Below are 26640 nucleotides of genomic sequence, written 5' to 3' on the forward strand. Positions count from 1 at the left end.
CTGTAGCACTGATCTGCACTTCTAGTCATAGATCCTTTTAAACACGATTTTAAACTTGATTTGAAACACATTGGGTGTAAACCGTATTAATGTTTACTGCATTTTACAATGCTGAAAGATGTCATTAACATATCTACTTCCAAACATTTTTTTGCTTCTGCCCAGGCCCAACTATTGGCAGACTTTTGTATTATATAGATATTATTAGCCATTGAAAATAGACATTTTCTCTGCTGGGGTCTAGCACATTTTGCAGAACCAAAAATTTAGAAAAATTAAAATTAAAAATCATAAAAGGACTAGACAAGCTAGATGCAGGAAAAAATGTTCCCAATGTTGGGGGAGTCCAGAACCAGGGGACACATTCTAAGAATAAAAGGGAGGCCATTTATAATTGAGGTGAGAAGAAACTTTTTCACCCAGAGAGTTGTGAATTTGTGGAATTCTCTGCCACAGAAGGCAGTGGAGGCCAATTCACTGGATGAATTTTTAAAATACTTAGATAGAGCTCTAGGGGCTAGTGGAATGAAGGGATATGGGGAGAAGGCAGGCACAGGTTACTGATTGTAGATGATCAGCCATGATCACAATGAATGGTAGTGCTGGCCAGAAGGGCCAAATGGCCTCCTCCTGCACCTATTTTCTATGTTTCTAGAACACAAGGCCAAAGCTCAAAGTTTGATACACTATTGAAGCTATATACAAAACAATATTTTCAATTTCATCTTCAAATTTCAATGCTATGTTAAATAAGATTCTGATTATTTCATTTTCATATTCTAATTATAGATACTTTTTCATCCTTGACCAAACGTAAACCCAACCTGATGCACATCCATTTCTCCCACTATCCTGTCCCCACTATCCCCTCCATCTGCTCGTCCCCTCCCACCTATACCCCTCCCTCTGGCATTACATTTCGCTTCTCTTCTCTTCTCTTATCGGTCACCCTTTTGTCTTCTTTTAATATCTCGCCTTTGTCCACCCATCTGCCAATCAAAACTCCCCCTCACTTGTATCATTTGCCAGCCTTTGTCTTGCCCCCCCCACATCATTTTTACCTTTCACCCCGAAGTATAATCAGTCCGCAGAAGTGTCCTGACCCAAAACGTCGCCTATCTGCTATCTGACCCAATGAGCTACTCTAGCACTTAATGTTTTTTTTCATCCTCGTTACATCTTTATCATATAACCATATAACCATATAACAACTACAGCACGGAAACAGGCCCGTTCGGCCCTACCAGTCCACGCCGACCACTCTCCCTGACCTAGTCTCATCTACCTGCACTCAGACCATAACCCTCTAATCCCCTCTTATCCATATACCTATCCAATTTACTCTTAAATAATAAAATCGAGCCTGCCTCCACCACTTCCACCGGAAGCCCATTCCATACAGCCACCACCCTCTGAGTAAAGAAGTTACCCCTCATGTTACCCCTAAACTTTTGTCCCTCAATTCTGAAGCTATGTCCCCTTGTTGGAATCTTCCCCACTCTCAAAGGGAAAAGCCTACCCACGTCAACTCTGGCAGCAGAGGTCAAAAATTCTACAACTACTGCTGTCTGTTCCAGTTTTGTGCCCGGACACTTGCACCTTTAGAACAGTAATCTGCACTGCAGCTGTTTGACGTTCCATCCCCTACTTGAAGAGTGAAGCCATTAATCTTAGTTAAATTACAAACAGATTTACACTGAAAGGATGCGAAGATTTATTTCATGTAGAGCATGACAGATGTTGTTCGGATAATGAAAAGGTTTGAGAGACTAGGCACGAAGAAAAAGTTTCCACTTGTGGGAAAGACAAAATCGAGAGGTTATAAATCCAAAACACTAACATTTGACACTAAAGTGGGTGGTTTTGTAGATAGAGAGATGGCTATCAAAAATTACAGCAGGATGTTGATCGGTTGAGCATATAGGCTGAGGAATAGTTGATGGAGTTTAATACAGAGACATGCGAGGTGTTGCAGTTTGGGAAGTCTAATCAAGGCAGGACCTACCTCATGAATGGCAGGGCTCTGTGGAGTGTTGTAGAGCAGAGGGATCTAAGAGTGCAGGTATTTAGTTTTTTAAAGGTGGCGTCACAGGTAGATAGGGTGGTCAAAAAGGCTTTCAGCACATTGGCCTTCATCAGTCAGAGTACTGAGTATGGAAGTTGGGTGGTTATGTTACAGGAGGCCACATTTGGAGTATTGTGTTCAGTTTTGGTCACTCTATTATAGGAAAGATGATGTTAAGCTGGAAAGAGTGCAGAGAAGATTTACGAGGATGTTGCCAGGACTCAAGGGCCTGAACTATAGGCAGAGGTTGAACACGCTAGGACTCTATTCCATGGAGCACAAGAGGATGAGGGGTAATCTCATTGATTTGTACAAGATCAGGAGAGGAATATCACGAGAGGAATAGATAGGGTAAATGCACAGAGTCTTTTACCCACAGTAGGGGCACCAAGAAGCAGGGGGCACAGGCTTAAGGTGAAGGGGGAAAGATTTAATCGGAACCTTGGGGCAACTTTTTTTTACACAAAGAGTAGTCGATGTATGGAACGAGGTGCCAGAGGGGGTAGTTGGGCAGGTATTATCACAATGTTTAAAAGACATTTGGACAGGTACGTGGTTAGGAAAGGTTTAGAAGGATAATGGGCCAAACACAGGTGGGTGTGTTACTAGTGTAGATGGGGGCATGTTGCTTGGCATGGGAAAATTAGGTCAAAGGTCATGTTTCCACGTGCATGACTGTTTCTTTTATTCTTTCTCAGGATGTGGATATATTTGGAAATGCATTTGCTGTCCGTTCAATGCTAAGGTTGAGGAGGCAGTTAGACTCAACCATAAAGATGTGTCTCGAGTGATACATAGTTCAAACCACAATATCAGTAAGTACTTTCTTATGATATGGAATGTATTAAATCCTTGTCAGCTCCCAGACCAATGTCACTCCTCCACTCATTTGCTTGTAACTTATTCTTTCTCACATACCTATCAAGCCAACCCTGATTTCTCTAATGGGGTAAATGACGTAAATCAATTAATCTACCAACCAGCACATCTTTGGGATATGGGAGGAAATCAATGCAGTCACAGGCAGAATATACATACTCCACAGGCACAGGGATGGAGCTCAGGATTAAACCTTAGTCACTGGATCTTTGAGGTAAGGCACTACCTGATGACAATTGTGCTGGCGGATTTTTACAGTGCCGTAAAACCACTGGCTTAATGTATTGCAACTATCGCAGTTTAAAACATTTCAGTGCCTTAAATTTAAAGTTCCCACCCACCATGCTCGGATTTATACTTGTGCGTCTGAACCAGAAGTTTACATTCTGACTCTGATTTACACCCCGATTACTGGTTTAATATATCAAACATTATCCTATTATATTCCCGTATATCCAGATATCCAGGAGATGCAACACCTGTCCCTTTACCTCCCCCCTCGACTGCCGCCAAGGACCCAAACAGTCTTTCCATGTGAGGCAGAGGTTCACCTGCACCTCCTCCAACCTCATCTATTGTATCCGCTGTTCCAGATGTCAACTTCTCTACATCAGCGAGACCAAACGCAAGCTCGGCGATCGTTTCGCTCAACACCTTCGCTCAGTCCGCCTTAACCCACCTGATCTCCCGGTGGCTCAGTACTTCAACTCCCCCTCCCACTCCCAGTCTGACCTTTCTCCATGGGCCTCCTCCATTGGGCCTCACTATGGAGGCCCACCGCAAATTGAAGGAACAGCATCTCATATTTCGCTTGGGCAGCTTACAGCCCAGCGGTATGAACATTGACTTCCCTAACTTCAGATAGTTCCTCTGTCCCTCTCTTTCCCCTCCCACTTTCCAGTTCTCCCACTGTCTTTCTGTTTCCTAATACATCCTATCTTTGTCCTGCCCCCTCCCCTTACATCAGTCTGAAGAAGGGTCTCGACCCGAAAAGTCACCCATTCCTTCTCTCCTGAGATGCTGCCCTAACTGCTGAGTTGCTCCAGCATTTTGTGTCTACCTCCAGTTATTTCAGATAGCTAATAGAGAATTCAGGAGAAACTTTTTCATTTAAAGGATGATATATTGTAAAAGCATAGAAGCAAGGAAACAAGATGTTGAAGTAACTCAGCCTGTCAGGCAGCATCTCTGGAGAACAGGTTCAGGAGATTTCAGGTTGAGACTGAATGCAAGTCCGTTCTTCTGACTTGCTGAGTTACTCCAGCCTTTTTTTTAATCATATATTGTAAAATGGGTTACTACAAAGAACAGCTGAGGTTTTCAGCATGAATATGTTCAACTGCAAGGTAGATAAGCACACAATGCAGAAAAGCTCTGATATGGTTAGATGAAGATGGGTTTGGTGATGGAAGTTTGAGAAGTCTAATTCTAGTAGGATATATAAAGGGCAAGGAACTCAGAAATGTCAGTGTACAGACCTCCCAACATTTGATTTTACAAATTCATAATTTTGATGTCCAAAATTCAGAATTTTACATCAAAATTCTTAATATGGCACGTAATGCAACCTTTCAGCAAAAAAAAAGTATGCACCAAATGTGGTGCAGCTCCATAGCTCATTGAAAGTGGTGCTTCAGGTGGCTAGGTTAGCGAAGGTACTTGGTGAGCTTGACTTCATAGCGAGGGCAGTGAGTATAAGGGTTGGGACACAATGTTGCAGTTGTACAACTGATCATCCTGTTTCTAGGGTAGGCATCTAGATTAGAAAATTAACAAAGGAGACTCCATTGCCAGCTTGTAGAGATAAGCAAAGAACCCACAGGGAGTAGCTCAGCAATGTTTATTGTCAGTGCCTGGACCCTGTACAAGACATAAAAATATACGCGAACACTCCTAACGCTATTATCAGGGCAGTGCCCTAGAGCCAACAATCTTCAGTTACTTCAATGATTCTCCATCACAAGGTCAGAAATGGAAATGTTCACTTGTGAATGCACAATTCAATTCTATTCACAACTCCTCCAAAAACAAAACTGTCCATAATTGCAAGATCCAGACACATTTAAGTATAGACTGATAAATTGGAAGTAACATTCACTCCACAAAAGTGAGAGGGTTTAACCGGGTTTATTATTGCATCCAATGGTAATACCAATGCCAATTATTTTACAACATCTGGAAGATGACCACTGACCAGAAATTCAACTGCATCAGTTGATAGATACACTGGCTTCAAGAACATTTCCAAACGTGTGCATCAACTGTCACATGTCTCACCTCCTGGTATTTCCAAAAAATATAGAGCTTCAACAACACTTAAGGAGCTTGACGTCATCTAGGACAATGGCGTATGCTTGATTGGTACACTATCTATTTCCTCATACATTCATGCCTTCCATTAATTGTGCACAGTACATGCAGTGTGCACAAGCTGCATTTTATTTGTCTTGAAACTGCAATATTAGATGAGTTTTCTATAAATTCAATGATACATGTGGAGTTACTGTTGTCTAGCTTGCTGCTCTTTTGTGAGAACAAGTTCAACACCATACCATATATGACAACTTTGATTTGTGAAGTTCTGTTATCAAGACTTACGTGATCGGGTACTGGGGAATTCTCTTCTGCGTTGACAGAACAACTTAATGATTGTGTGGCCTGTTCTAGAACTTTGTTGTGCTTCTTCGAAAGTAGAGCAAACAGGCTGAAAAAAAGAGAAAAAATAAAAAATAATTTCAAATACCCACTCCATAAATTATAGAGCAATGTATCATATTTTCATTTCAAACTATTATTAACAATGTCACTATTTAATAAGCAGATATCTAAACCACTTTAGTAATGAGAATATTTTATGTGCAAGCTTTTTTTCCTTCGTGGTTATTTTCTAAGCTTAACATTTAAAAATTAAGGTAGCTTTTTAAATTAAAATTGGAAAGGCATGTGCAGTAAAATCTCAGAGAAAATATGTATTTCCCATAACCCAAGTAAAGTCAACCTCAAGCCAAGTTTCTAAAGAATAATGAAATTAGCACCTTGTAAAGCTGCATTATCCCTTTTCTTGGGAATTACAGAGCCGATATTGAATCTATAAAAAGTATACTGATATGTAATTATTTCCTCCTGATCCTAATTTTTGACCTGATATTATTCTCATTTTTACCACACATGTAGACCCATAAAACAGAATTCTCTTTTTGTTTCAAGTTATTTACATGCCACCCAGGAATTATTTTTGTTGTCAATTCGAAGACATCAAAAGCATCAAAACCGCCTATTCAGTCAGCTTTCATTCCCAAACACTATCGTGTGGGAAAAAAGTAGGTGACTATCGTGACCTTTTGATTGCTTACTGAATAAACATTTAACCCGCAAAACATCTACCCGTGTAGATCAAGAAAGAAGCAGGATCAGTTGCTGCATTCCTAGTTCACTTTGGCCATCTGTACCCCAACTGCTAACTTCAGCATGGCATTGTAGCGGTTACTACCATGCTGCAGGCAAGAGAAGAGACTTTTTCAGCATTTCCATTCAAGACGTGTAATATGTATGTGGATTATGTCGAAGTGCAGATTGACTTGCAGTGCATCTTTTATGATAAAACAACTCTCCAATGCTCATTGTCAAGACTCTGAAAAAATATGTAATTGGAAAAGAGCCAAACCTCAGGAGTATGTGCCTTTACGGAGTTTTGGCGCATCCCTCAAAATGATTCACAACTAACATGAAAAAAAAAAGACATATCTATTCCAGACCTTGGAAATATGGAAAAAACAGAAGGTTAGAAGAACCATAGAAGGTACAAAACATGATATGCTTGCCTTCATTGGTCAGGGCATTGAGCATAAGAGTCAGGAAGTCATTTTGCATCTTTATAGGACTTCAGTTACACCGCATTTAGAGAATTATATGCAGTTCTGGTCGCACCATGATAGGAAGGATGTGGAGGCCTTGGAGAGGGTGCAGAAGAGGTTTACCAGAATGCTGCCTCAATTATTAGTTATATGACAATGAGACATCTGACAATTTGAGGACACCAAAATCACATTGTGAATTCATGTTCTCTAAATTTAACAAAAGCAAAATAGACAAAATTTGGTCTCACAATGATTTCAGATTTAACAAACTGTCTTCTTTGCGACCTGATTAACAAACACAGCAACTTTCCAAAAAACCTTTACAAAAAGTGTGGTTCTGTTGATTTAAGTTTGCAAGAAGAACAGGCATATTTGGCACAGGAACTGTAAGCGATACTGAAAATGTCAGCTCCAGACATCATAAAAGCAATTTTGTGGATGAAGTGAGCTACAATTTCCTATTTGAAGTCACAACATTTCTTCCGATACCTTACTTTTCTTCCTGTTGCAAACCACTTCAGAAGGGAACATATGATAAAAAATTCTGCCAATGGAATGATTTTGATGATGAAAGACCCTGCTTTCCAATAAAAATATATATATTTAAAACAACACAAAAAAAAATCTGTGTTATTTAAGGTTGCCACCAGATGACCATTCCAGTTTCTTCCTAAAGCTCTGCCCTCAATCCATTCCCATGGCTCTGGGATAATAACTTTGCAACACAGTCTGGTCCATACAGCAAAGATGTAGACCCTTAGTTTAACGTGCCAAATGACAGTATTGTTAGCAATTTTGTATTTCTCAATTACACAGCAAAAGATCAATTTAGCATGGAGCACGACCTTCTGATTCTGCAGACTGAATGTGGCTATTGACTGAATTGACAGGGAAGGGACTGAATTGACAGGGAAGGGATTATTTCCTGCTGAAGAAGTTTTTCAATAGTCGCTGGCAACCTTCCCAACTGGCTGAAATGTTCTCAAATTGTAGGTATTGAGTGCCAGTAGGCTTTTTTCAAACTGAAGTAACTAATTCTAGGTGCCCAAAGATATAGATCATCTAAAATTGTAATGATTCTTACAGCACCAGAGAACTGGGTTCGATCTGGCTATGGGTGCTGTCTGTACAGAGTTTGCACATTCTCCCGGTGACCGCACGGGTTTTCTCCGGGTGCTCCTGTTTCCTCGCACACTTTAAAGATGTATAGGTTTGTAGGTTAGCTTCGGTAAAATGGTAAATTGTCCCTCGTGTGTAGGATAGTGTTAGTATACGGGGTGATTGCTAAAGATCCTGTTTCCACAGTGTGTCTCTAAAGTCTAAAGTAAAGTTTAAATCTAAGATAAACTTGTATGTGCAACCATAACCATGAATGTAGCAGACTCCAATACATGATTTACATCAGAAAAATAAAGTGAAAAATCATTAAGTGTTTCCAATCCTCACCATTATTAGTAATACTTGCTCAAAAAAGATCTGTGCAAATATATGTAGGTTGATAGAATCAGTGATAACTATGACACCCTTTCAAACATAACCAACTGATGTTCCCTTGGGTAATTTACTCAATAGCTGTTGCTATCCATGAAATATAACTGATTAGCAGCTAACACAATCAAGATATATACTGAGTTTGTAAGTGCAAAAAAGGATTCCATTAAATTCCAACATATTTTTCATATGCAGTAAACGTGAACACAAATTTAAAAACAGCCCAAGCTTCCAGTTATGCCAATAAATGCTTATAGTTCCACATCTTAGATGCCCCATCAAAGATAGTCACATCTGCCTTTATTTGGCCCATATCCCTCTAAACCTTTCCTATCCACGTACCTGTCCAAGTGTTATTTAAATGCTGATATTAGTACCTACTTCAACTCCCACTTCTAGCATATCGCACACCTGCCACCCTCTGAAAAAGTTGTCCCACAGGATCCTATGAATTTCCTCCCACCTGAAACCAATATCCTCTGGTTCTTGATTCCCCTAAACTGAATAAAAAACTCTGTGCCTTCATCCTATTTATTCACCTCATGATTTTATACACGTCTATAGACCATCCCTTTCATTTTTTGCCTTTGTCCACCCATCAGCCAATCAACTCCCCCCCCCCCCCCCCCCCTATCCTCCCACCTCTCCTATAAAAATCAAAAGGGTTGTCATAGGACAAAGGGTGCAGTTGCTGGAATCTTGAGCAAAACACAAAGTGCTGGAGAACTCAGCGGGTCAGTCAACATCTGTCACTTGCCAGGCTTCAGTTCAGTCAGTTAATGTATTGTCACAATAACGATAAAACTTTATTCATCCCTGGAGGGAAATTGGTCTGCCGACAGTCACAAAACACAAGGTACACAAAAACGTGAAATTTAAAGTGAAAACAAAATGAAAAAGACAAGCTGACTGTAGACAAGTTGACAAGACAAAAGACGGCGCGACACTCCCGCCACGCGCGCGGCTCCCCGGGAGACTCCAGTGTGTCCCCGGCTCCCCGGGACACTCGCGCGTGCGTGCCCGCGGCTCTCCGGGACACGCACGCGCGACACCCCGGGACACTCCACCGTGCGCTCCCGGTTGATTTTTTTGGACCCTGTCCTCTCCCCAGTTGCTCTTTTACATAAGTGAGATGAAAATTGGTATTGGTACATTGCTGTCACCTTTACTGAGATATCATGAAAATCTTTGTATTGCACGCCAACCAAGGCTAATCATACCATATATCAGGAAGTGAAAACAAAACAGAATACTAAATACAGTGTTACTACTACAGATAAATTGCAGATTTAAAAAAAATTCCAAGGGCTGTAACAAGGTAGATTGGAAGAATCGGAATTCATCCAAAGCATACAAGTTCAAGAGTATGATAATAGTGGGAAGAAGTTGTTCTTGAAACTGATGGTATGTGCTTTCAGGCTCTTTTTTGCCTCATGGGAGAGGAGAGAAGAGAGAATGACTGGGATGTGCATGGTTCTTGATTATGTTGGCTGCTTTCCCAAAGCAGCATTGATGGAGTTGATGGGGGGGGTGGGGGGTGGGAAGAAAAAGATGCTTGTTTGTTTGATGGTGTCAGATGAAGTATGGGAAAAGAGATAAACTCTCAGTCTGAAGAACGGTCTCGACCCGAAACGTCACCTACTCCTTCTATCCAGAGATACTGCTTGTCCCACTGAGTTACTCCAGCATTTTGTGTCTATCTTCGGTATAAACTAGCATCAGCAGTTCCTTCCTGAACATTGTTAGACGTATTTGATTGAGTAGTCTGGATTTCTGTGTTGTAATTAGGAAACAAGTCTGAGCTTAGCAGGTTTATAGCATCTGCAGGATTTCTGGATTCAGTCAATTCATTTTAGATTGCACCGAAGCTTCTAAAAACAAGATGATTTTCATTTGACACTTTCCGTAATCTTTTTTAATTAAATATTCCTTCTAGGGCTAATAAGGAAAAGAGTTTTGTTTTGGGTAAATACTGTAAATTTTTAAAATGGGAAAATTTTCTTGGAATTACTGAAATGTTTTCACCTTTCCATTATAAATACCCAATTGTATCAGGATGGAATTATGTTCCATTGATTTTTTTTTCTGTTGTTTTTGGGAAACCAGCCAGTTCGTCTTCCAAAAATCACCTACAATCTAAATAAATTTATCTTGTTTAAGGGGTATGATCACAACAGGCATAATTATGTATGATAGGTGACATACCAAAGAAATAAGGAAATGCACCATACAACATGCTCCCAGTCATAACAAAAGATTAAAATAACCAATGCAATGCATAATACATAATGATAGTCACATGTAAAGCAAGGTTGCATATTTCATTTGTAATATCTTATAATGAGGATGTTCACTGCACGTTTTAAGACTACCACAGTTACTATATTTGTGTAATTGAGAAATAACTTGCATGTTTAATTACAGTTTACTGTAAACTCAGTAATCAGAAACTCAGATGAACAGTATGAGTCAGTCAGGCAATAATTAACTAATATTTTAAATACTGCCTTGTTTGTCTGCTAACCAGCTGGCAGATATATTCTTAGCTAACAGCAACAGAGGGGTTCAAGATGCCTTTGGAAACATCTCCTGTTAGCTCTATACATAATTATCAGTTTAGTGTTGGAAAAGGTAGAGCAAACTGCTTTCGGGAATTGCTCTTTTACTTTCTTTGAAACAAGTGAATAACAAATGTATAATTTAGATATCACCCCCACTGGTGTGATGTGAATCAGTGATTGTGGGGTTGATATTTTAGTGGTTAAAGTATTAAACCAGTCAACTAAATAGCAGATGGCACCAAAAGTTTTGAAGTAGCGTTGAAAATTCCATATGATCACTAATATATGAAAGCATCAATTCGCATTTAACTCTTTTAAAGCATTTTAAAGTGGCACTCCAAAACACACTATTGGAAACAATCATTACGAAATTTTCTAATTGAAAACTAGGTAGATGAAAATAGGATGACGTAATGTCAGTCCATTCAAACCTGTAAAATTGGCTGTCTCAGGAATTAGTTGAGCAACCGATGGACGATCAATACCTTAATCTTAGGTCTATGATCATCCTTTACCTCTACACCCTATCCCACCAGCCCAAAAGTACACAGTTGGGTAGAAGTCCTCAACAATTGCTAAATTCCATGAAGCTTCATAGCTTTAATCCCATCAGGAAATTAAATGTACATTGACCAACTTTGAGGAGATTTAGGTGGAAATTCCAGGGAGCTCCTCAAAACCTGAAGGTATTATTGCTCTTCATTGGCTTGGGCGGGTGGGTGGCAGGCACAAGGGGTCAGAATTGGAGGAACGGGCTGGACCACCTTGTGGGGTTCAAAAGCGTGGGCAGGAGATGGTTAGGGTGGAAGAAATGTGAGGGCACAATCGTGGAAGAACTAGAGAGTTCAGAATGCGAGAATTTTAAATTTTAACATCCTTTGATAGTTGCAAAGAAGATGGCAAGTGTAGAAAAAGTACCTCGCTTTTTGTTGCATGCTATCCAGTCAGCAGAAAGACAATACATGATTACAGTCGAGCCATTACCGTGTATAGATATATGATAAGAGAAGATAGACACAAAAAGCTGGAGTAACTCAGCGGGACAGGCAGCATCTCTGGAGAGAAGGAATGGGTGATGTTTTGGGTCAAGACCCTTCTTCAGAGGGATAATGGGAATAACGTGTAGTATTCTATGCCTTGTTGAATCAAATGCTGCTCCAGGCAATTTCTTAAATATTGTAATAGAACCTGCCACCATCACCTACTCTACTAGCCCGTTTCAGAATTCAACTGCCCTTTGGATGAAACCGTTCTTACTCAGACTACATCTAAACCTTTTATCTCTCACCTTAAATTTATGCCCTTTGGTTTTAGGTATTTTGCCATGGGGAATAGTTTCCGACAATCTTTCCTACCGATGTCTTCAGGATTTTCTATATCCTGGTGAATCTTCTCAGCATCCTCTCCAATCACATCCTTCCTATTGCGTGGCAACGAGAACTGTACGAAGTACTCCAGCTGTGCCCTAACCAGTGTCTTACAAAGTTGGAATATAACCTCCCTTCTTTTCTGTTTATTCTGTGTGCCTTCTTCAGCAATTCCTTCTCTCCAGAGATGCTGCCTGTCCTGTTGAGTTACTCCAGCATTTTGTGTCTGCCTACTTCACCACCTTATTCACCTGTGCTGCCACCTTCAGGACTGCTTGGCCTTGTACACAAAGATTCTTCTATACTCTCTCGGGCTCTACCATGTCTTATCCTCATTAGTCTTTCCGGAGTGTACTGCCTCACACCCAACCTGTTTAAAGTCCATTTACCATTGCTCTGCCCATCTTACCAACTGGGTAATATCATCCTGTAGCCTACAATATCCTCATCATTATCAACAATACCACCAGTTTTATTGTTGAAAATTCATATCCAAATCATTACCGCCAATAATAAATAGTAGGCTCTCAGCACAGAGCCCTGTGGTACACTGTTCATCGACTTCCACCATCCTCTCTGTCCAATTACCAAGCCAAATTCTAATTCAATTTGCCCAAGTTCCTCAAAAGGCCAACATAAATTCTAGTTCACCTCCATGTTTATGTTCTCCCTGGTTGTCCAATTTTGATGCAATTTAAGACGTTTCATTGCCAACTTTCCTGGTAAAGTCCGGCTGAAATGTTAACTTTGTTTCTATCTCCAAAGCCTGTCCCTGATCTACGGAGAAATTCTTAGCACTTTATTTTTATACCAGACTTCCAGCATCTGTATCTCACGTGTGCACAATTTAAACTTCTGCAATATCAAAAAAGCACTCAAGTAATTATTGAAAAGAAAACCAGATGTTGAAAAATATAGATTATGGGAGATAAAGCTAAGAAGAGGAATGATAATGAAACGGCAGTAGGTATTAAAACAGAAAATGGTGGAACTATTCAGCAGGGCAACCAGCATTGATGGAAAGAGAACAGTTTTCTCATTTTAACTATTTGTCACCATAGAGGCTGCCTGAACTGCTTAATACTTCTACCATTTCCTATTTTAGAGTCGCCTACAGCTCTATCAATCCTTTCCATTATCCACAATTTTTAATATTTATTTTCCATTTCAATGGTTACTCTCTCAGATATCTTCTCAGTTACAGTCATGATTCTCAGTATTTTCAGTTTTAATTTCAGATTTCCAACATCCACGGTAGCTTGCTTTTGCTGTAAATATTGTGTATATGAACGTTTAAAAAGGCATTCAAAATAGTTTTTAAAATCCATAGAATTTAAGGGGATAGTGGGAGTGAATGTAAAATTGGCCAAGTGCTAGAAAATGAACAGTAGTACATAGCTATTTCCTGAAGGAACTGTACAGTGGTATCCTGATACTAATTCCTGGGAGGCAATTTATTTAAGAAAGGAAGTAGAGATAATCCAGGAAATTATAGGCTGGTAAACCTCACGTCAGTGGTAGGGAAGCTATTGGAGAGTATTCTATGCGATCGGATTTACTCGCGTGTGGAAGAGAATTAGAGACCGTCAGCAAGGCTTTGTTCACAGCAGGTCATATCTATAAACTTGATTTGAGTATTTTGATAAAGTGATAAAGGTGATCAATGAGTGTATGGCAGTGGATGTTGTCTACATGGATTTGAGTAAGGTATTTGACAAAGTACCTCATGGATAGGCTGAGCCAGAAGATTAAGATGCATGAGAACCACAGTGGCTACATCATTTGGATTCAGAACTGGCTTACTCAAAGAAGACAAAGTGTTGCTGTGGAAGGGTGTTATTCTGGCTAGAGATCTTTAACCAGTGGAATTTCGCTGGGATCTTCTCTCGGATCTCTGTTATTTGCAATATAGATAAATGACTTGGACATATATGGAGATGTGTTGGTTAGTAAGTTTGCAGATGACAACATGATTGCTGGAGTTGCGGACAGACAGGAATTAGCAGGATATAGATCAGAGGGGGGAGATGGGGGGAGAAATAGCAGATGAGTTTAGTAAGTTTAGTTAGTTAGTTAGTTTAGTTTAGTTTAGTTTTTTGATACATTGTACCGAGGTACAATGACAAGCTTTTGTTGCTTGCTAACTGGTCAGCGGAAAGACAATACGTGATTACAATCGAGCCATCCACAGTGTACAGATACATGATAAAGGGAATAATGTTTAGTGCAAGATAAAGTGCAGTAGAGTCCATCAAAGATAGTCAGTGGGTCTTCTATGAGGTAGACAGTAGCTCAGTAAAGGTCTCGAGTTGTTGGTAGGATGGTTCAGTTGCCTAATAACAGCTGGGAAGAAACAGTCCCTGAATGTGGAAGTGTATGTTTTCACACTTCTATACCTTTTGCCCGATGGGAGAGGGGAGAACAGGGGGTGGCCAGGATGCGACTCGTCCTTGATTATGCTGGTGGCCTTGCCGAGGCAGCATGAGGTGTTAATTGAGTCAATGGGATGGAGGTTAGTTTGTGTAATGGTCTGGGCTGCATTCACAATTCTCTGCAATTTCTTGCAGTCTAGGATGGAGCTGTTCCCAAGCCTTGTTGTGATGCATGCCAATAAAATGCTTTCTAGGCGCATCTGTAGAAGTTGGTGAGATTAGTTGGGAACATGCCATGAATCTGAGAAAGGACCCTAAAGAGCACTGATCCTATGCGTTCTTCTTTAGAAAACCAGAACTATAAATGTGATGTGAAATTCAGCTGCATTTGGATGATGGTTGTCATCTTAAATAACAAATGATTGAATAAATAATGTTGTGCAATGAAGAATAATGCCTTCTAAATTTGTCGAAACGTGCTTGGGCCTGGATCTACCAGAAACACTTAGATATGAAAAAAATCAGATTTATCTCATTTCTCTGTTCAAATAAAAAAATGCATTCAATTTTTTTTTTCATCGGGATATTATTGTCCTAAAACTAAGTATTAGCAGACATCAGTAACAATAAAAATTTAGAGCGCAAGGTATTGTTTTCTGCCGGCAACCACATCCTAAATGAAGAAAGCAAAAAAAAATCCAACACCGAGTTACAAGGATAGGTTTACATATTTCTCAGCCAGACACTTGTTTTTCTCACCCATCGCTGATTTCCTGTCTGCGGTAATGAAGCAGCAGTAGATATGCAATACTGTACTTAGCACCGTATACAACTTATGCAAGTGAGGTTTGGAAGCTAATGGGTTGGAGGCACAGACTGATTCAGAATCTGTTTGACATCAATTAATAAGTTGCTATTTTTACTGTTCACCCCCCAAAAAATTTAAATTACAATAATTTGAAAATAATAAAAAGCATCTGATATTCTACTTATGTAAGCATGGTAAAAAATAAAAATATGTAATCTACTAGAACAGTAAAAATGCATAATAAAAGCAAGTACGGAGTTGAAACTTACTGACAACATAATTATTACTGCTGTTTGCAAAATTAATTTATTTTATGCTTGCCTTCCAAACCATTGTACATTGCACCAACAATGCTGACCAGAGTAGTTTTGACTTTTGATTCTCTTTCTCATGAAGATGAAGTAATGCTGGAGTTTGTTTCAAATGAACATAACTCGTAACCTATACCTTGCAAGCAGCCACCTTTCATGTATGCCGCAAAACCAGAGCACAGGTGGAAAATAAAACACTAAAATTCTATTTTGTTTCCAATCCTTACATCCACATGTGTTTTTATTCCAGCGGTGATCATCGTGTTGAGGTGTGAGAATAAGAACGAAAGTACGATCAGAAAAACAAGTTCTGAAATAAGTGGGTTCAGAGCTGCTGCCTCACAGTATGGGTACCCAGGCCCAATCCTGAAATCGGGTGCTGTCTGTGTGGGATTTGCACGTTCGCCCCGTGACCACGTGGGTTTCCTTCGGGTGCTCCGGTGTCCCCCCACATCCCAAAGACGTACGACTTAGTAGGTTAATTGGCCCCTGTAAATTGCCCCTAGAATGTGGAGAGTGGATAAAAAGATAGGATAACATAAAACTAGTATGAACAAGTGATCAATGGTCGGAGAGGACTCGCTAGGCCAAAGGGCCTGTTTCCATGTTGTATCTGTAAAACTAAAACTAAAAGTTAATATGCGGATTATGGGGCACAATTATTACTGACGGATTTCTCGATTTCTCAAAGACCTCTTGTAAATTTGGAAGAATCGTTGGAAAAATAGCATAGCTTTCCACCAAGAAAATACTGATGAAATTCCAGGCATACGAGTTCACAGTTCTTAAAGGAGAATACTTTACACAAAACGTATAAGGAAACCTCACTTTGAAACTTTTGAGCAGTACCCATGCACATTGCAGAAGGGTAATTTCACCCCTGCTCACATCACTAAGTGAAATCGCTATTGAACAGTCTTGAAATTATTTCAGAATTCACAAAAACAACTTATTAAGCTGAGTTCAAATCAAAAGTTTGAAGCATTTTTAGATTTAAGTGAAATTCATGTGTTCTGACAGATAATGTCATCCATTAAAACAAAATGCAGAATATGATCTAAAAGCTACAGTTCACAGAAACTAAACTCCAGTCTGTATTAATGGTGAGTGAGATGTATTCCGCACTGAGCCAACGGTGTGATTCAACTTCAGTGAGACAAAATTCAAGGCAAATTCAATTAAAAACAACAGCAAATTCCTCTTGAAGAGGCTGCTGCCCATGGAACAAAACATTTAACATCCTATGCCGATGAGCCTGATGTCAGTGGTGAGTAAGTTACTGGTTTACGTTGTGCACTTTCTTACTTATTTATGAATGTGCTTATGTATAGTATGATTTTATTAAATTGTATGCAAAACAAAGAATTTCACTCTATCTAGGTACATGTGACAATAAAGTATCATTGAATTTCCATCGTGCTTCTCGCCATGGTATCAAAGGGCAGATACTAGCATGGATAGCAGGTTGGTTGGATGGCAGAAGACAAAGCGTGGCAATAAAGGAGGCTTTTTCTGGTTGGTTGCCAATGACTAGTGGAGTTCCATCGAGGGTGGTGCTGGGGCCACTACTCCACATTGTACAGATGATCCCCGACTTACAATATTTAGATGCTTCGACTTACAATATTTAGACTTTGCGATGGTGCAAAAGGCAGCGACCTGTAGCGAGCAGCAGCTCACTTCCAGCCACGTGATCAGGTGTATTAAATGCATTTCGAGGGTGGTAGAGACGTACACTCTTTTCTAAATTGGGGCAGAGAATCCAGAAATCGGAGGTGCAGAGGGACTTGGGAATGCTGGTGCAGCATTCCCAAAAAGTTTATTTGCAATTCGAATCGGATTTGCAATTCGAAAAGAAGACAATTTATTTCAAGAGGGCTAGAATACCAAAACAGGGATGTAATGCTGAAGCTCTATAAGGTGCTGGTCAGGCCGCACTTGGAGTATTGAGGACAATTTTGGGCCCCATATCTGAGGAAGGATGTGCTGGTTCTGGAGAGGGTCCAGAGGAGGTTTACAAGAATGATCCCAGGAATGAATGGGTTAACATATGATGACCGTTTGACGGCAATGGGCCTGTACTGGCTGGAGTTTAGAAGAATGAGGGGGGACCTCTTTGAAACTTACCGAATAGTGAAAGGCTTGATAGAGTGGATGTGGAGAGGATGTTTCCACGAGTGTGAGAGTCTAGGACTAGAGGTCATAGCCCCAGAATTAAAGGATGTTCCTTTAGGAAGGAGATGAAGAGGAATTTCTTTAGTCAGAGGGTGGTGAATCTGTGGAATTCTTTTCCCCAAAGTCTGTGGAGGCCAAGTCAATGGATATTTTTACGGCAGAGATAGATAGATTCTTGATTAGTACGGGTGTCAGGGGTTATGGGGAGAAGGCAGGAGAATGGGATGAGGAGAGATAGATCAGCCATGATTGAATGGCGGAGCAGACGATGGGCCAAATGGCCTTATTCTGCTCCTGTCACTTATGACCTTATGAATGAGGTGTATGCCAAAAATTCAGGAACACATGACAGAAAGAAGACATGATAACCAGCGAGATGCCACCAAAGCCATGGCACACCTTGGGTATGGATTTGTTCACCTACAATCAAGAATGGTACTTCATTGTAGCATGCTATTCCTCAAAGTTCCCATTCATCAGAAAGATGAAAGGCCTGAGGGCATCAACAATATCCACAGGAGTACGGATCCTGTTTGCTGAGCAAGGGATACCTCAGAAGGTGATTTATGATAATGGGACCCAATTTGCCTTGAAATAATTGAAGGAATTGTTAGAAGAATACGGGTTCATCATCACCACCTTATCGCTGCACTATCCCAGGGGACAAGGGTTTATAGACAGGTCCAAACTGTGAAGAAAATGCTCATCAAATGCTGAGACACAAAGATCCCAATCTTGCCTTCTTGTCACTCAGAGCAACACCAGCAGAGCTTCTAAATGGCAGAAAGTACAAAACAACCCTGCCAAACAAAATACATCCTCCGCAAGATCAGGCGGAAGTACGACAAAGTCTGACTGATGCTCAAACTGAAGGAAGTCAGTATTTCAACAGACATGCCAAAACATTGCCAGAACTGCTGAAAGGACAGCATGTTCATGCCCAGGATCCTGTTCTGCAAATATGGACACCTGCAAAAATTGTGAGAAAAGCTGAGACTCCCAGATCATTCATCATTGAAACGGAGACTGGGAAGCAGTAAAGAAGGAACAGGGGCCACATCCGGCCAAAACATGACCTGGTAAACCAGTGATGTTCACGATCAACACCCACAACACCTGCAACCACACTGACAACATGGGGCACAACACCAACATCACCACAAAACACACAATCTGTGATGTAACCAGATGTTAAGACAAAGAAGTTAAAGAAGTTAAAAGACAAAGACAAAGAGTTAAAAGACAAAGAACACAGAGCTGACAAGAAGTAGAAAGAACATAAAACCACCACCCAGATACTGTGATCCAGATTACATATAAAGACAGAGTAAACAAATTGAAACTGGATGCACAGAATTGAATGAACAGAACTGTTATGTCCTACACAGAAGGTGATATCCCATCAGGAAGCTGATTCGTGAAGGACCTTTGTACGCTTCATTAATGAAAAGAAGATTGCTTGGAGCTCAATCTTTTTATTAATAAAGCTATCCACATTATCTTTCTTTCTGCCTGTCTTACCAAAAAGGCAACTACCTCAGAATATTCAGTTCCAAATCTTGGTCAGCTTTTACGCATACATTTCTGTCATTAATTCAGTCTCTTGCCATTAATGTTCCATGCATTTAAATAAAGAGATTTAATTTTGGTTTTTTAAATTATTTTTCCCTACGTGCAACTGCATTCTGGTTTCTAAGCTCTACCACTACCTCTCATAATCTGGTTAACATTAACCTGCCCAATTCTCTTGATTAGCATTCCAAATTCCCCCTCATCTGAACCTTCACCACATTATCTGCAGCCTTAGTCACCCATGACATTGATCCCAACCTAATTCCAGTGAAGCACGTCCTGAAGGACAACTTCCTCTTTCCTTAATGTTAATGCCAGCACCTTATGAATTAAGATCCATTTCTCAAACGTTAAACTTTGAATCACACACTTACTTCTCTGATCTTATTCAGTTTATTCTAATTTGCACATGGTTTGGGTTAGAAAGACATAAATCATTGAGATCTTGGATCTATTTTTTAAAGCAAACCAGCTGTTCATATTCTATCAGATGAAACTCTTTTAGTCCTCCTGCATGGCCATCCACTACCACACTTACTTTTATACTTGCACAATGGCCTTTATGATACAGTATGTGGGTTGTTTATTCATCTTCCCTGTAGTCCCCGCTCTTGTTCACACAGGGAGCAAGAACGGTGTATCTGTTGGACAAATGCAAGGCTTCAAGTTCCTCCAACACTAGGTTTAGATCCCATACCTCTTTCATGAGCGATCACTACCTCCTGTTCTTGACTACTAACTTATCAACAGTACCTAATCTAAATGGTAGGGCTGCATCCTTGAACAAAATGCAGAGGCATCTTTCTTCCTCTGAGATGCATTGAAGCTTCTGAAGTTCAGTTCATCAACTCCATGCTGGAATTATTTTGTTGTAATCACCTTTGTTCTGGATCAGTGATCTTCAGCAGTTTAAATATGCTACAGCCACATGACATCACCTGGCCCATCACGCACAATTACATTTAATTAGCATTGAATATATAGGAAGGAACTGCAGATGCTAATTTACACGAAGATAGATTCTAAATGCAAGAGTAACTCAGTGGGCCAGGAGAAAAGGAATAGGTAACGTTTCAGGTCGAGACACTTCTTCAGACTGTGTGTCAGGGGTATGAAAAGGTACAGAACAAATCAGAGCCGGCATCAATAGTCAAACAGCTCAAAATGGTCCATTGCTGGCTGTGGAGGTGATAATGAGGGGATACGAACAGTAAAACTAGCGGGATGACTAGGGTAGGGAAGGGACGGAGAACGACGGAATGCAAAAGTTACTTGAAATGAGAGAAATCAATTTTCATACTGATGTGTTGTAAGCTGCCCAAGCAAAATATGAAATGCTGTTCCTCCAATTTGCATGGATTCCTCCAAATTGTCCTGTACCTTTTCATAACTCTAGTTTCCCTCTCCCCTGACTCTCAGTCTGAAGAAGGGTCTTGACCCGAAACGTCACCTATTCCTTTTCATCAGGGATACTGCCTGACAAGCTGAGTTACTCCAGCATTTTATGTCTATTTACCAATTTAATTACCTTGTCTTAAGGTACCAATTTTTGCTCTGGATCCTAGCCTATAAAAACCTACAACCAAACAGCTAATTCCTATCTTCCTGTGATATCAATTTAATTGCAGTCATTTTTCAAACTCTTGACTTGTCAGCACTGGTGTTTCTTACCCAGTCAAGCTAGATTTTGCAATTAAAACACAAATAATGCAGCATCTCTCTTCACTTCACTTGATAGACCATGAGCTTGGTGCTAGGTTTAAGATCTCCATCTCAAGCCAAAAACCCACATTAAAAGTTCTGTTCAAAGTGCACTTAAATGGAATGCACACAGATTACACCAACACAACAGAAACACCAATTTATCATGGATTAACATGTTATATTGACCAACCCACGTACTATTAGTCCCGGACCTGACATCTCATCCATGTAAGCTAGTGTCCGAGGCTATTCCACCATTCACCTGCCTGGAGCAATGGACCAGGTTGCCACACTCTCAACAGATAAAACATGAGAGTTTAATTATGACTTTAATACTTGTCTTGGAGAGTCTTAACAATCAAGGAAGAGTAGTTATGGAAAAGATAATACGTTGGTTGCATTGCTTTGTACTTTTCGTGTTTGTACCAACCATGTCTGGCCGGGACTTCAAACTGCACTTCAAGAAAAAAACATACAGCTTAATTAGTTTACTTTCTTATTGAAATGCAATAATGATACAACTTTGAAACCTTTACAAGGTCCCACATGGGAAACTGATCCAAAAGATGACTCATAAGATCCAAGGTAAGTTGTCAAATTGGATCCAAAATAGAAGATGGAGGGTTACATTTGTGGTTGAAAGCTTGTGAATAATGGTGTACCACAGCAAAAGGTGCTGGGACCTTTTTTGTTTGTTATAAACATTAACAGTCTGGATGTTCACTCCATTGTTAGTGTGAGGTCAAACGCAAATTGGAGGAACAGCACCTCATATTTCGCGTGGGCTTAACCCAGTTGTATGTTTTGATTTCTCTAACTTCAAGTAACCATTTCATCCCCTCTCTCTCCACCTCTCCCCCACCCAAGACATTGTACTAACTTCAAAGTCTTGTTGTGTCTCATTGTAACTCGTTTTCACCTAGCCCACAGCTCATAATGGCCTGTTTCCTTTATCATCGTTACTTTTTTGCATATCTTTCATTCATTTCTTCTATATTTCTCTATATCACCGTCTATATCTCTCGTTTCTCTTTCCCCTGACTCTCAGCCCGAAGAAAGGTCTCGACCCGAAACATCACCTATTCCTTTTCTCCAGAGATGCTGTCTGACCCGCTGAGTTACTCCAGTTTTTTGTATCAGGTGCTCCTCAACTTACGATGGGGTTACGTTCCGGGAAACCCATCGGAAACCGAAAATATCGTAAGTTGAAATGCATTTAATACACACGATCGCGTGGCCGGAAGCGAGCTGTGGCTCGCTACGGGTTGCTGCCGTTTGCACCATCGCAAAGTCGAAATATCTTAAGTCGAAGCATCGTAAGCCGGGGAGCATCTGTACTTTAGGATATAGGATTAGCAGGTTCACAAGTGACATAAAAACTGGCGTTGTTATTGATAATGAGAAGGATAGTTGTAACCTGCAATATGATTTTTGATCATTAATTGAACAATTGCAAATTATTGTACAATTTTCTTAAATATTGATTAGGTCACTGCTAGAATACAGTCTACAATCTAATATATAGACACAAAATGCTGGAGTAACTCAGCGGGACAGGCAGCATCTCAGGAGAGAAGGAATGGGTGACGTTTCAGGTCGAGACCCTTCTTGTTGTCACTCTGTAATAAGGACGTGATTGCACTGGTGCTTTAGTTAAGAAGGGCGTGTTTTCCTTGCAGTGGAAGAGTTTAAGGAGGACTTGATTAGAACTATACAAAACTACGAAGGCCATAAAGAGAGTATGTGTGTCTAAAACTAAAGAGCATAGATTTTTAGGATGTGGAGAAAAAGGTGTAGAGGGAATTTCATCCAGAGATTGGTTGGAATGCCCAATACAATGCATGAGGGAACGATGAAGGAAGAAACACTCATAAAATTTAAATGTCCAGAGAAGCATTTGGATCACAAAAGCATATTACAGAACAAGGCCTGTTAAAAGGGATTGGATGGCCAGCATGGACAGTAGACTGAAAGGCCTCTACATGTCTCAATGTCTCCAGAAATCATCAAATTGTAGTCTGCTTAATTTGAATTTAATCTTTCCAGGTGCTCCGTTTTCCTCCTACATCCCAAATAAGAACTGGTTGCCAGATTAATGGGCAGTGTAAATGTACAGGTGCTTGGTGGGATACTCATTGTTGTTCATGGGCATCTGTGAGGGAATAAAGTACAAAGAAATTAAGTGAGAGAATGAATTGATCTGAGACTATAAGTAAGTTGGCATAAATTTAATGGCTGAATGGTCTCCCGTGTTTTAGGCAAATGTGAAAACTTCAAAATTGCAAGTGTTTATAACTAATGCTGCTTAACTACTATCTTGTTTCTGGTTTTGAAATAATGTTATTACACTTGGGAGAAAAGAAGCTGCCAAATATGACATTTTTCAATGATGCTATCATTTTCAGAATGTCTTACAAAAAGGGTTCAAAGAAATATTAAAGCATAGCCAAGTTTCTTAACAATAAAGAGAAACCACAGAACTGCAGGATGTATTTTTTTCAGCTTTTTTTATAATGGAAAAATGTCTAGGCAACGGACTAACAGGAGCTGTCAAGTTTTTCTGTTTGATTTGTCGCAGCAAACATCTCAGGTGCACTGCAATGAGAAATGGCCGAATTCAGGAGAAACACGTCTTTATAATTATTGCTGACGCACAAAAATATCTGAATATAGCATCCTGAAGCCACAAAGTTGCACCCTAACTGGTGACTCAATACAGCATTGCATGCTGCACTGAGCAGACAACTGGGAACAAATTAGAAAAAACCCAATTAACACTTAAAACGTAACCAGGATAATATTTTAGAGGAAATACTAGCTTTCATCTCTCAGAATTGGACCCAAATGTCACCTCAACTGATAACATAAAAGTCTACGTGTTAGTTATGAGTGGGCAAAGACATAAACCTGCAGTCAAACCGTGCTCCTAATGGGCATCACAATGGGCCTCGGATTACAGAAGAAAACAAAATAAGCTTCTTGCTGCTAACAATCCTTGCTGGAAATGTACATGAGAGACTCAGCATGTTCCCAAGGACTACAAAAGGCTCATTTCCAAAGTCCATCTATTAACTTAAGTGAATTAACAAAGGAGAATCAATACCCATTGAACCATATGTCAATATTAACTTTTTGTAGGGAAAATTGGCAAGAACAGTGACTCAACTTTCATATCTTTCTTAACATTAATAAAAAAGTTACTGAAGCTATTGTGTGAAATAGAAAATGTCAAGTCTACCAAATCGGTAGATTTGATTTCAAGTTCAAATTCAACCAATTACCAAGAGCTATTTAATTGTTTTTTTTGCAAATTTTCTTTTGTTAATAATGGCACACAGCTTAGTCATATCCTCCGAATGAATCCATGAAAAAATAAACTTCCTTTCAATTTTCTTAATTGCACTTTTTTGGATTGGTAAGAATAGATGAAGGAAAAAGGAAAATGAACAATAAAAACAATGAGAAAATAAGTGATCATAAATAAACTAGATACATAACCAAAAGATTAGAAATAGAGTGCATGTTATTCTTTTACCTAGTGGCAAATGATATCATTCAGCTAATGCAGATTTGACCTTTATTAGCTTATGCAAAAAAACCAATTAAAAAGAATGGAATGAACAATGGAATACAATCAGAGAAGCAGTTATTTTCCTGAAATTTCCATTATTTCATACACATTGTGACAGGGCACTGAGGCCAATTTCAGTACTACTGCAGTATACAAATACTTATCAAAAGTAATCCATTCTGTACTTACTGTCATAAAATAACAGCTTTTCAACATGTCTATATATTGGTATTTTACTCTACTTGCATCGCTTTGATCCAAAACCTAAAGGAAAATCTAACCGAGGGTAGGTAGATCTAACTCAGTTAGGAAAATCTATGAGGCCATGAACCAATTGAGCACAAATTCTGTTTGCAAGCTTGCTTGAACATTCCAGAGTACGTGTACTAAATGGGGTATCAAGTCAGCTACAAAGTGATGGCCAAATCCAGATACTGCTGAAATGAGAGTACCCAAGTAAAGAATTAAAGGAAATGAAATTGTTTTGTTGTGTTCATTCAAGACAGTAACATTCTTAATTTTATGATACTCCAAAATGTCATCCAAAATGCTCAGCTTTGCTATGAAGGTACCATTTTCTGGAAAGATGCACGGATATTTTCTGTCACTTATAAATGTAATTTTAAAGTAACAACTTTGAGTAGGTTCGTAGTAGGGATGAATTCCCAATCTTCCAATCTACCTCATTATGGCCCTTAAATATTTCTATCCACACTTTGTAAATGTTACACTAAATTCTGCTCTCTAGTTATTTTCTCTTTTGCACTCTTTTGTGGGATGATCTGCCTGGATAGAACTCAAAACAGAGCTTTTCCACTGTACCTAAGTACACGTGAAAATAGTAAACCAATACTAATTCCTCTCAGTCCTTCTGCTGTCACCAATCATCAATTGTTCTCGCAGCTCCAATTTGATTTCTCCATTCCAGAACAGCACTTTCTCATATTTGTCTTGGCATGTATCCCAACTTCGGCCCCTTAGCTGAATGGCCCAACTTAGATTTCCATTTCACAATGCAGTAGTCACTCAACATATCACGGGCGCAGCAGTAGAGTTGCTGCCTTACAGGGCCAGACACTGAGTTCGATCCTGACTATGGGTATTGTCTGTATGGAGTTTGAACGTACTCCCTGTGACCTGCGTGGGTTTTCCTGGGATTTTCCGGTTTTCCCACACTCCAAAAACATACAGGTTTGCAGGTTAATTGGCTTGGTAAAATTGTAAATTGTCCCTAGTGTGTACGATAGTGCTAGTGTGCGTGGATTGTTGGTCGGCGTGAATTCGGTGGGTCGTAGGGCCTGTTTCCGCACTGTATTATTAGATAGAGCTTTAGGGGCTAGTGGAATCAAGGGATATGGGGAGAAGGCAGACACAGGTTACTGATTGTGGATGATCAGCCATGATCACAATGAATGGCGGTGCTGGCTCGAAGGGCCAAATGGCCTCCTCCTGCGCCTATTTTCTATGTTTTTATGTATCTATAAATTAAACTAAACTAAACTATAATTGGACTCAGTCACCTGTGTTCAAAAGAACTAAATTCCAGGAACATACTCCAAAGCAAAAATAACAACATATTTTATTTGCTTTCACCATCTATTTACAACAAATATGAGAAACTCATGGTTTTATTTTGAAAAAAGGTAGAGACTGGAGTAAGGTAGAGTAAGGTCCAGTCTTACTTTTTTTCTCATTTCCCCAATTACCTTATCTTGCCCATAGGGGGATCCACCTCCTACCACAACGATCAGTTTAAAAATAATTTCACCATTTTCCTTCTTCTATCCCATGTAAACGCATTATGAACTGTCTCTGGTCCAACTTACACTTCCTCTTTAACAGCCTTAAAAAAGTTGCTTCCCATCATCAGATCAACCTTAAATTAGGCATCTACTACTGTTACTGCC

General features: G+C 39.8%; 1 protein-coding gene across 3 annotated transcripts in view; it reads right to left on the reverse strand.

Annotated features, from left to right (window-relative positions):
• The window catches only part of dym (dymeclin), a 247668-nt gene that overhangs the window by 70500 nt on the left and 150528 nt on the right, over positions 1-26640 (reverse strand). For all 3 annotated transcript variants that reach the window (XM_078419291.1, XM_078419432.1, XM_078419366.1), the window contains one exon: positions 5543-5648. In XM_078419291.1, the coding sequence (XP_078275417.1) occupies positions 5543-5648 (106 nt within the window). The remainder of the gene's footprint in view (positions 1-5542; positions 5649-26640) is intronic.

Source organism: Rhinoraja longicauda, chromosome 1, assembly GCF_053455715.1.
Source record: "Rhinoraja longicauda isolate Sanriku21f chromosome 1, sRhiLon1.1, whole genome shotgun sequence".
NCBI classification, from domain to species: Eukaryota; Metazoa; Chordata; class Chondrichthyes; order Rajiformes; family Arhynchobatidae; genus Rhinoraja; species Rhinoraja longicauda.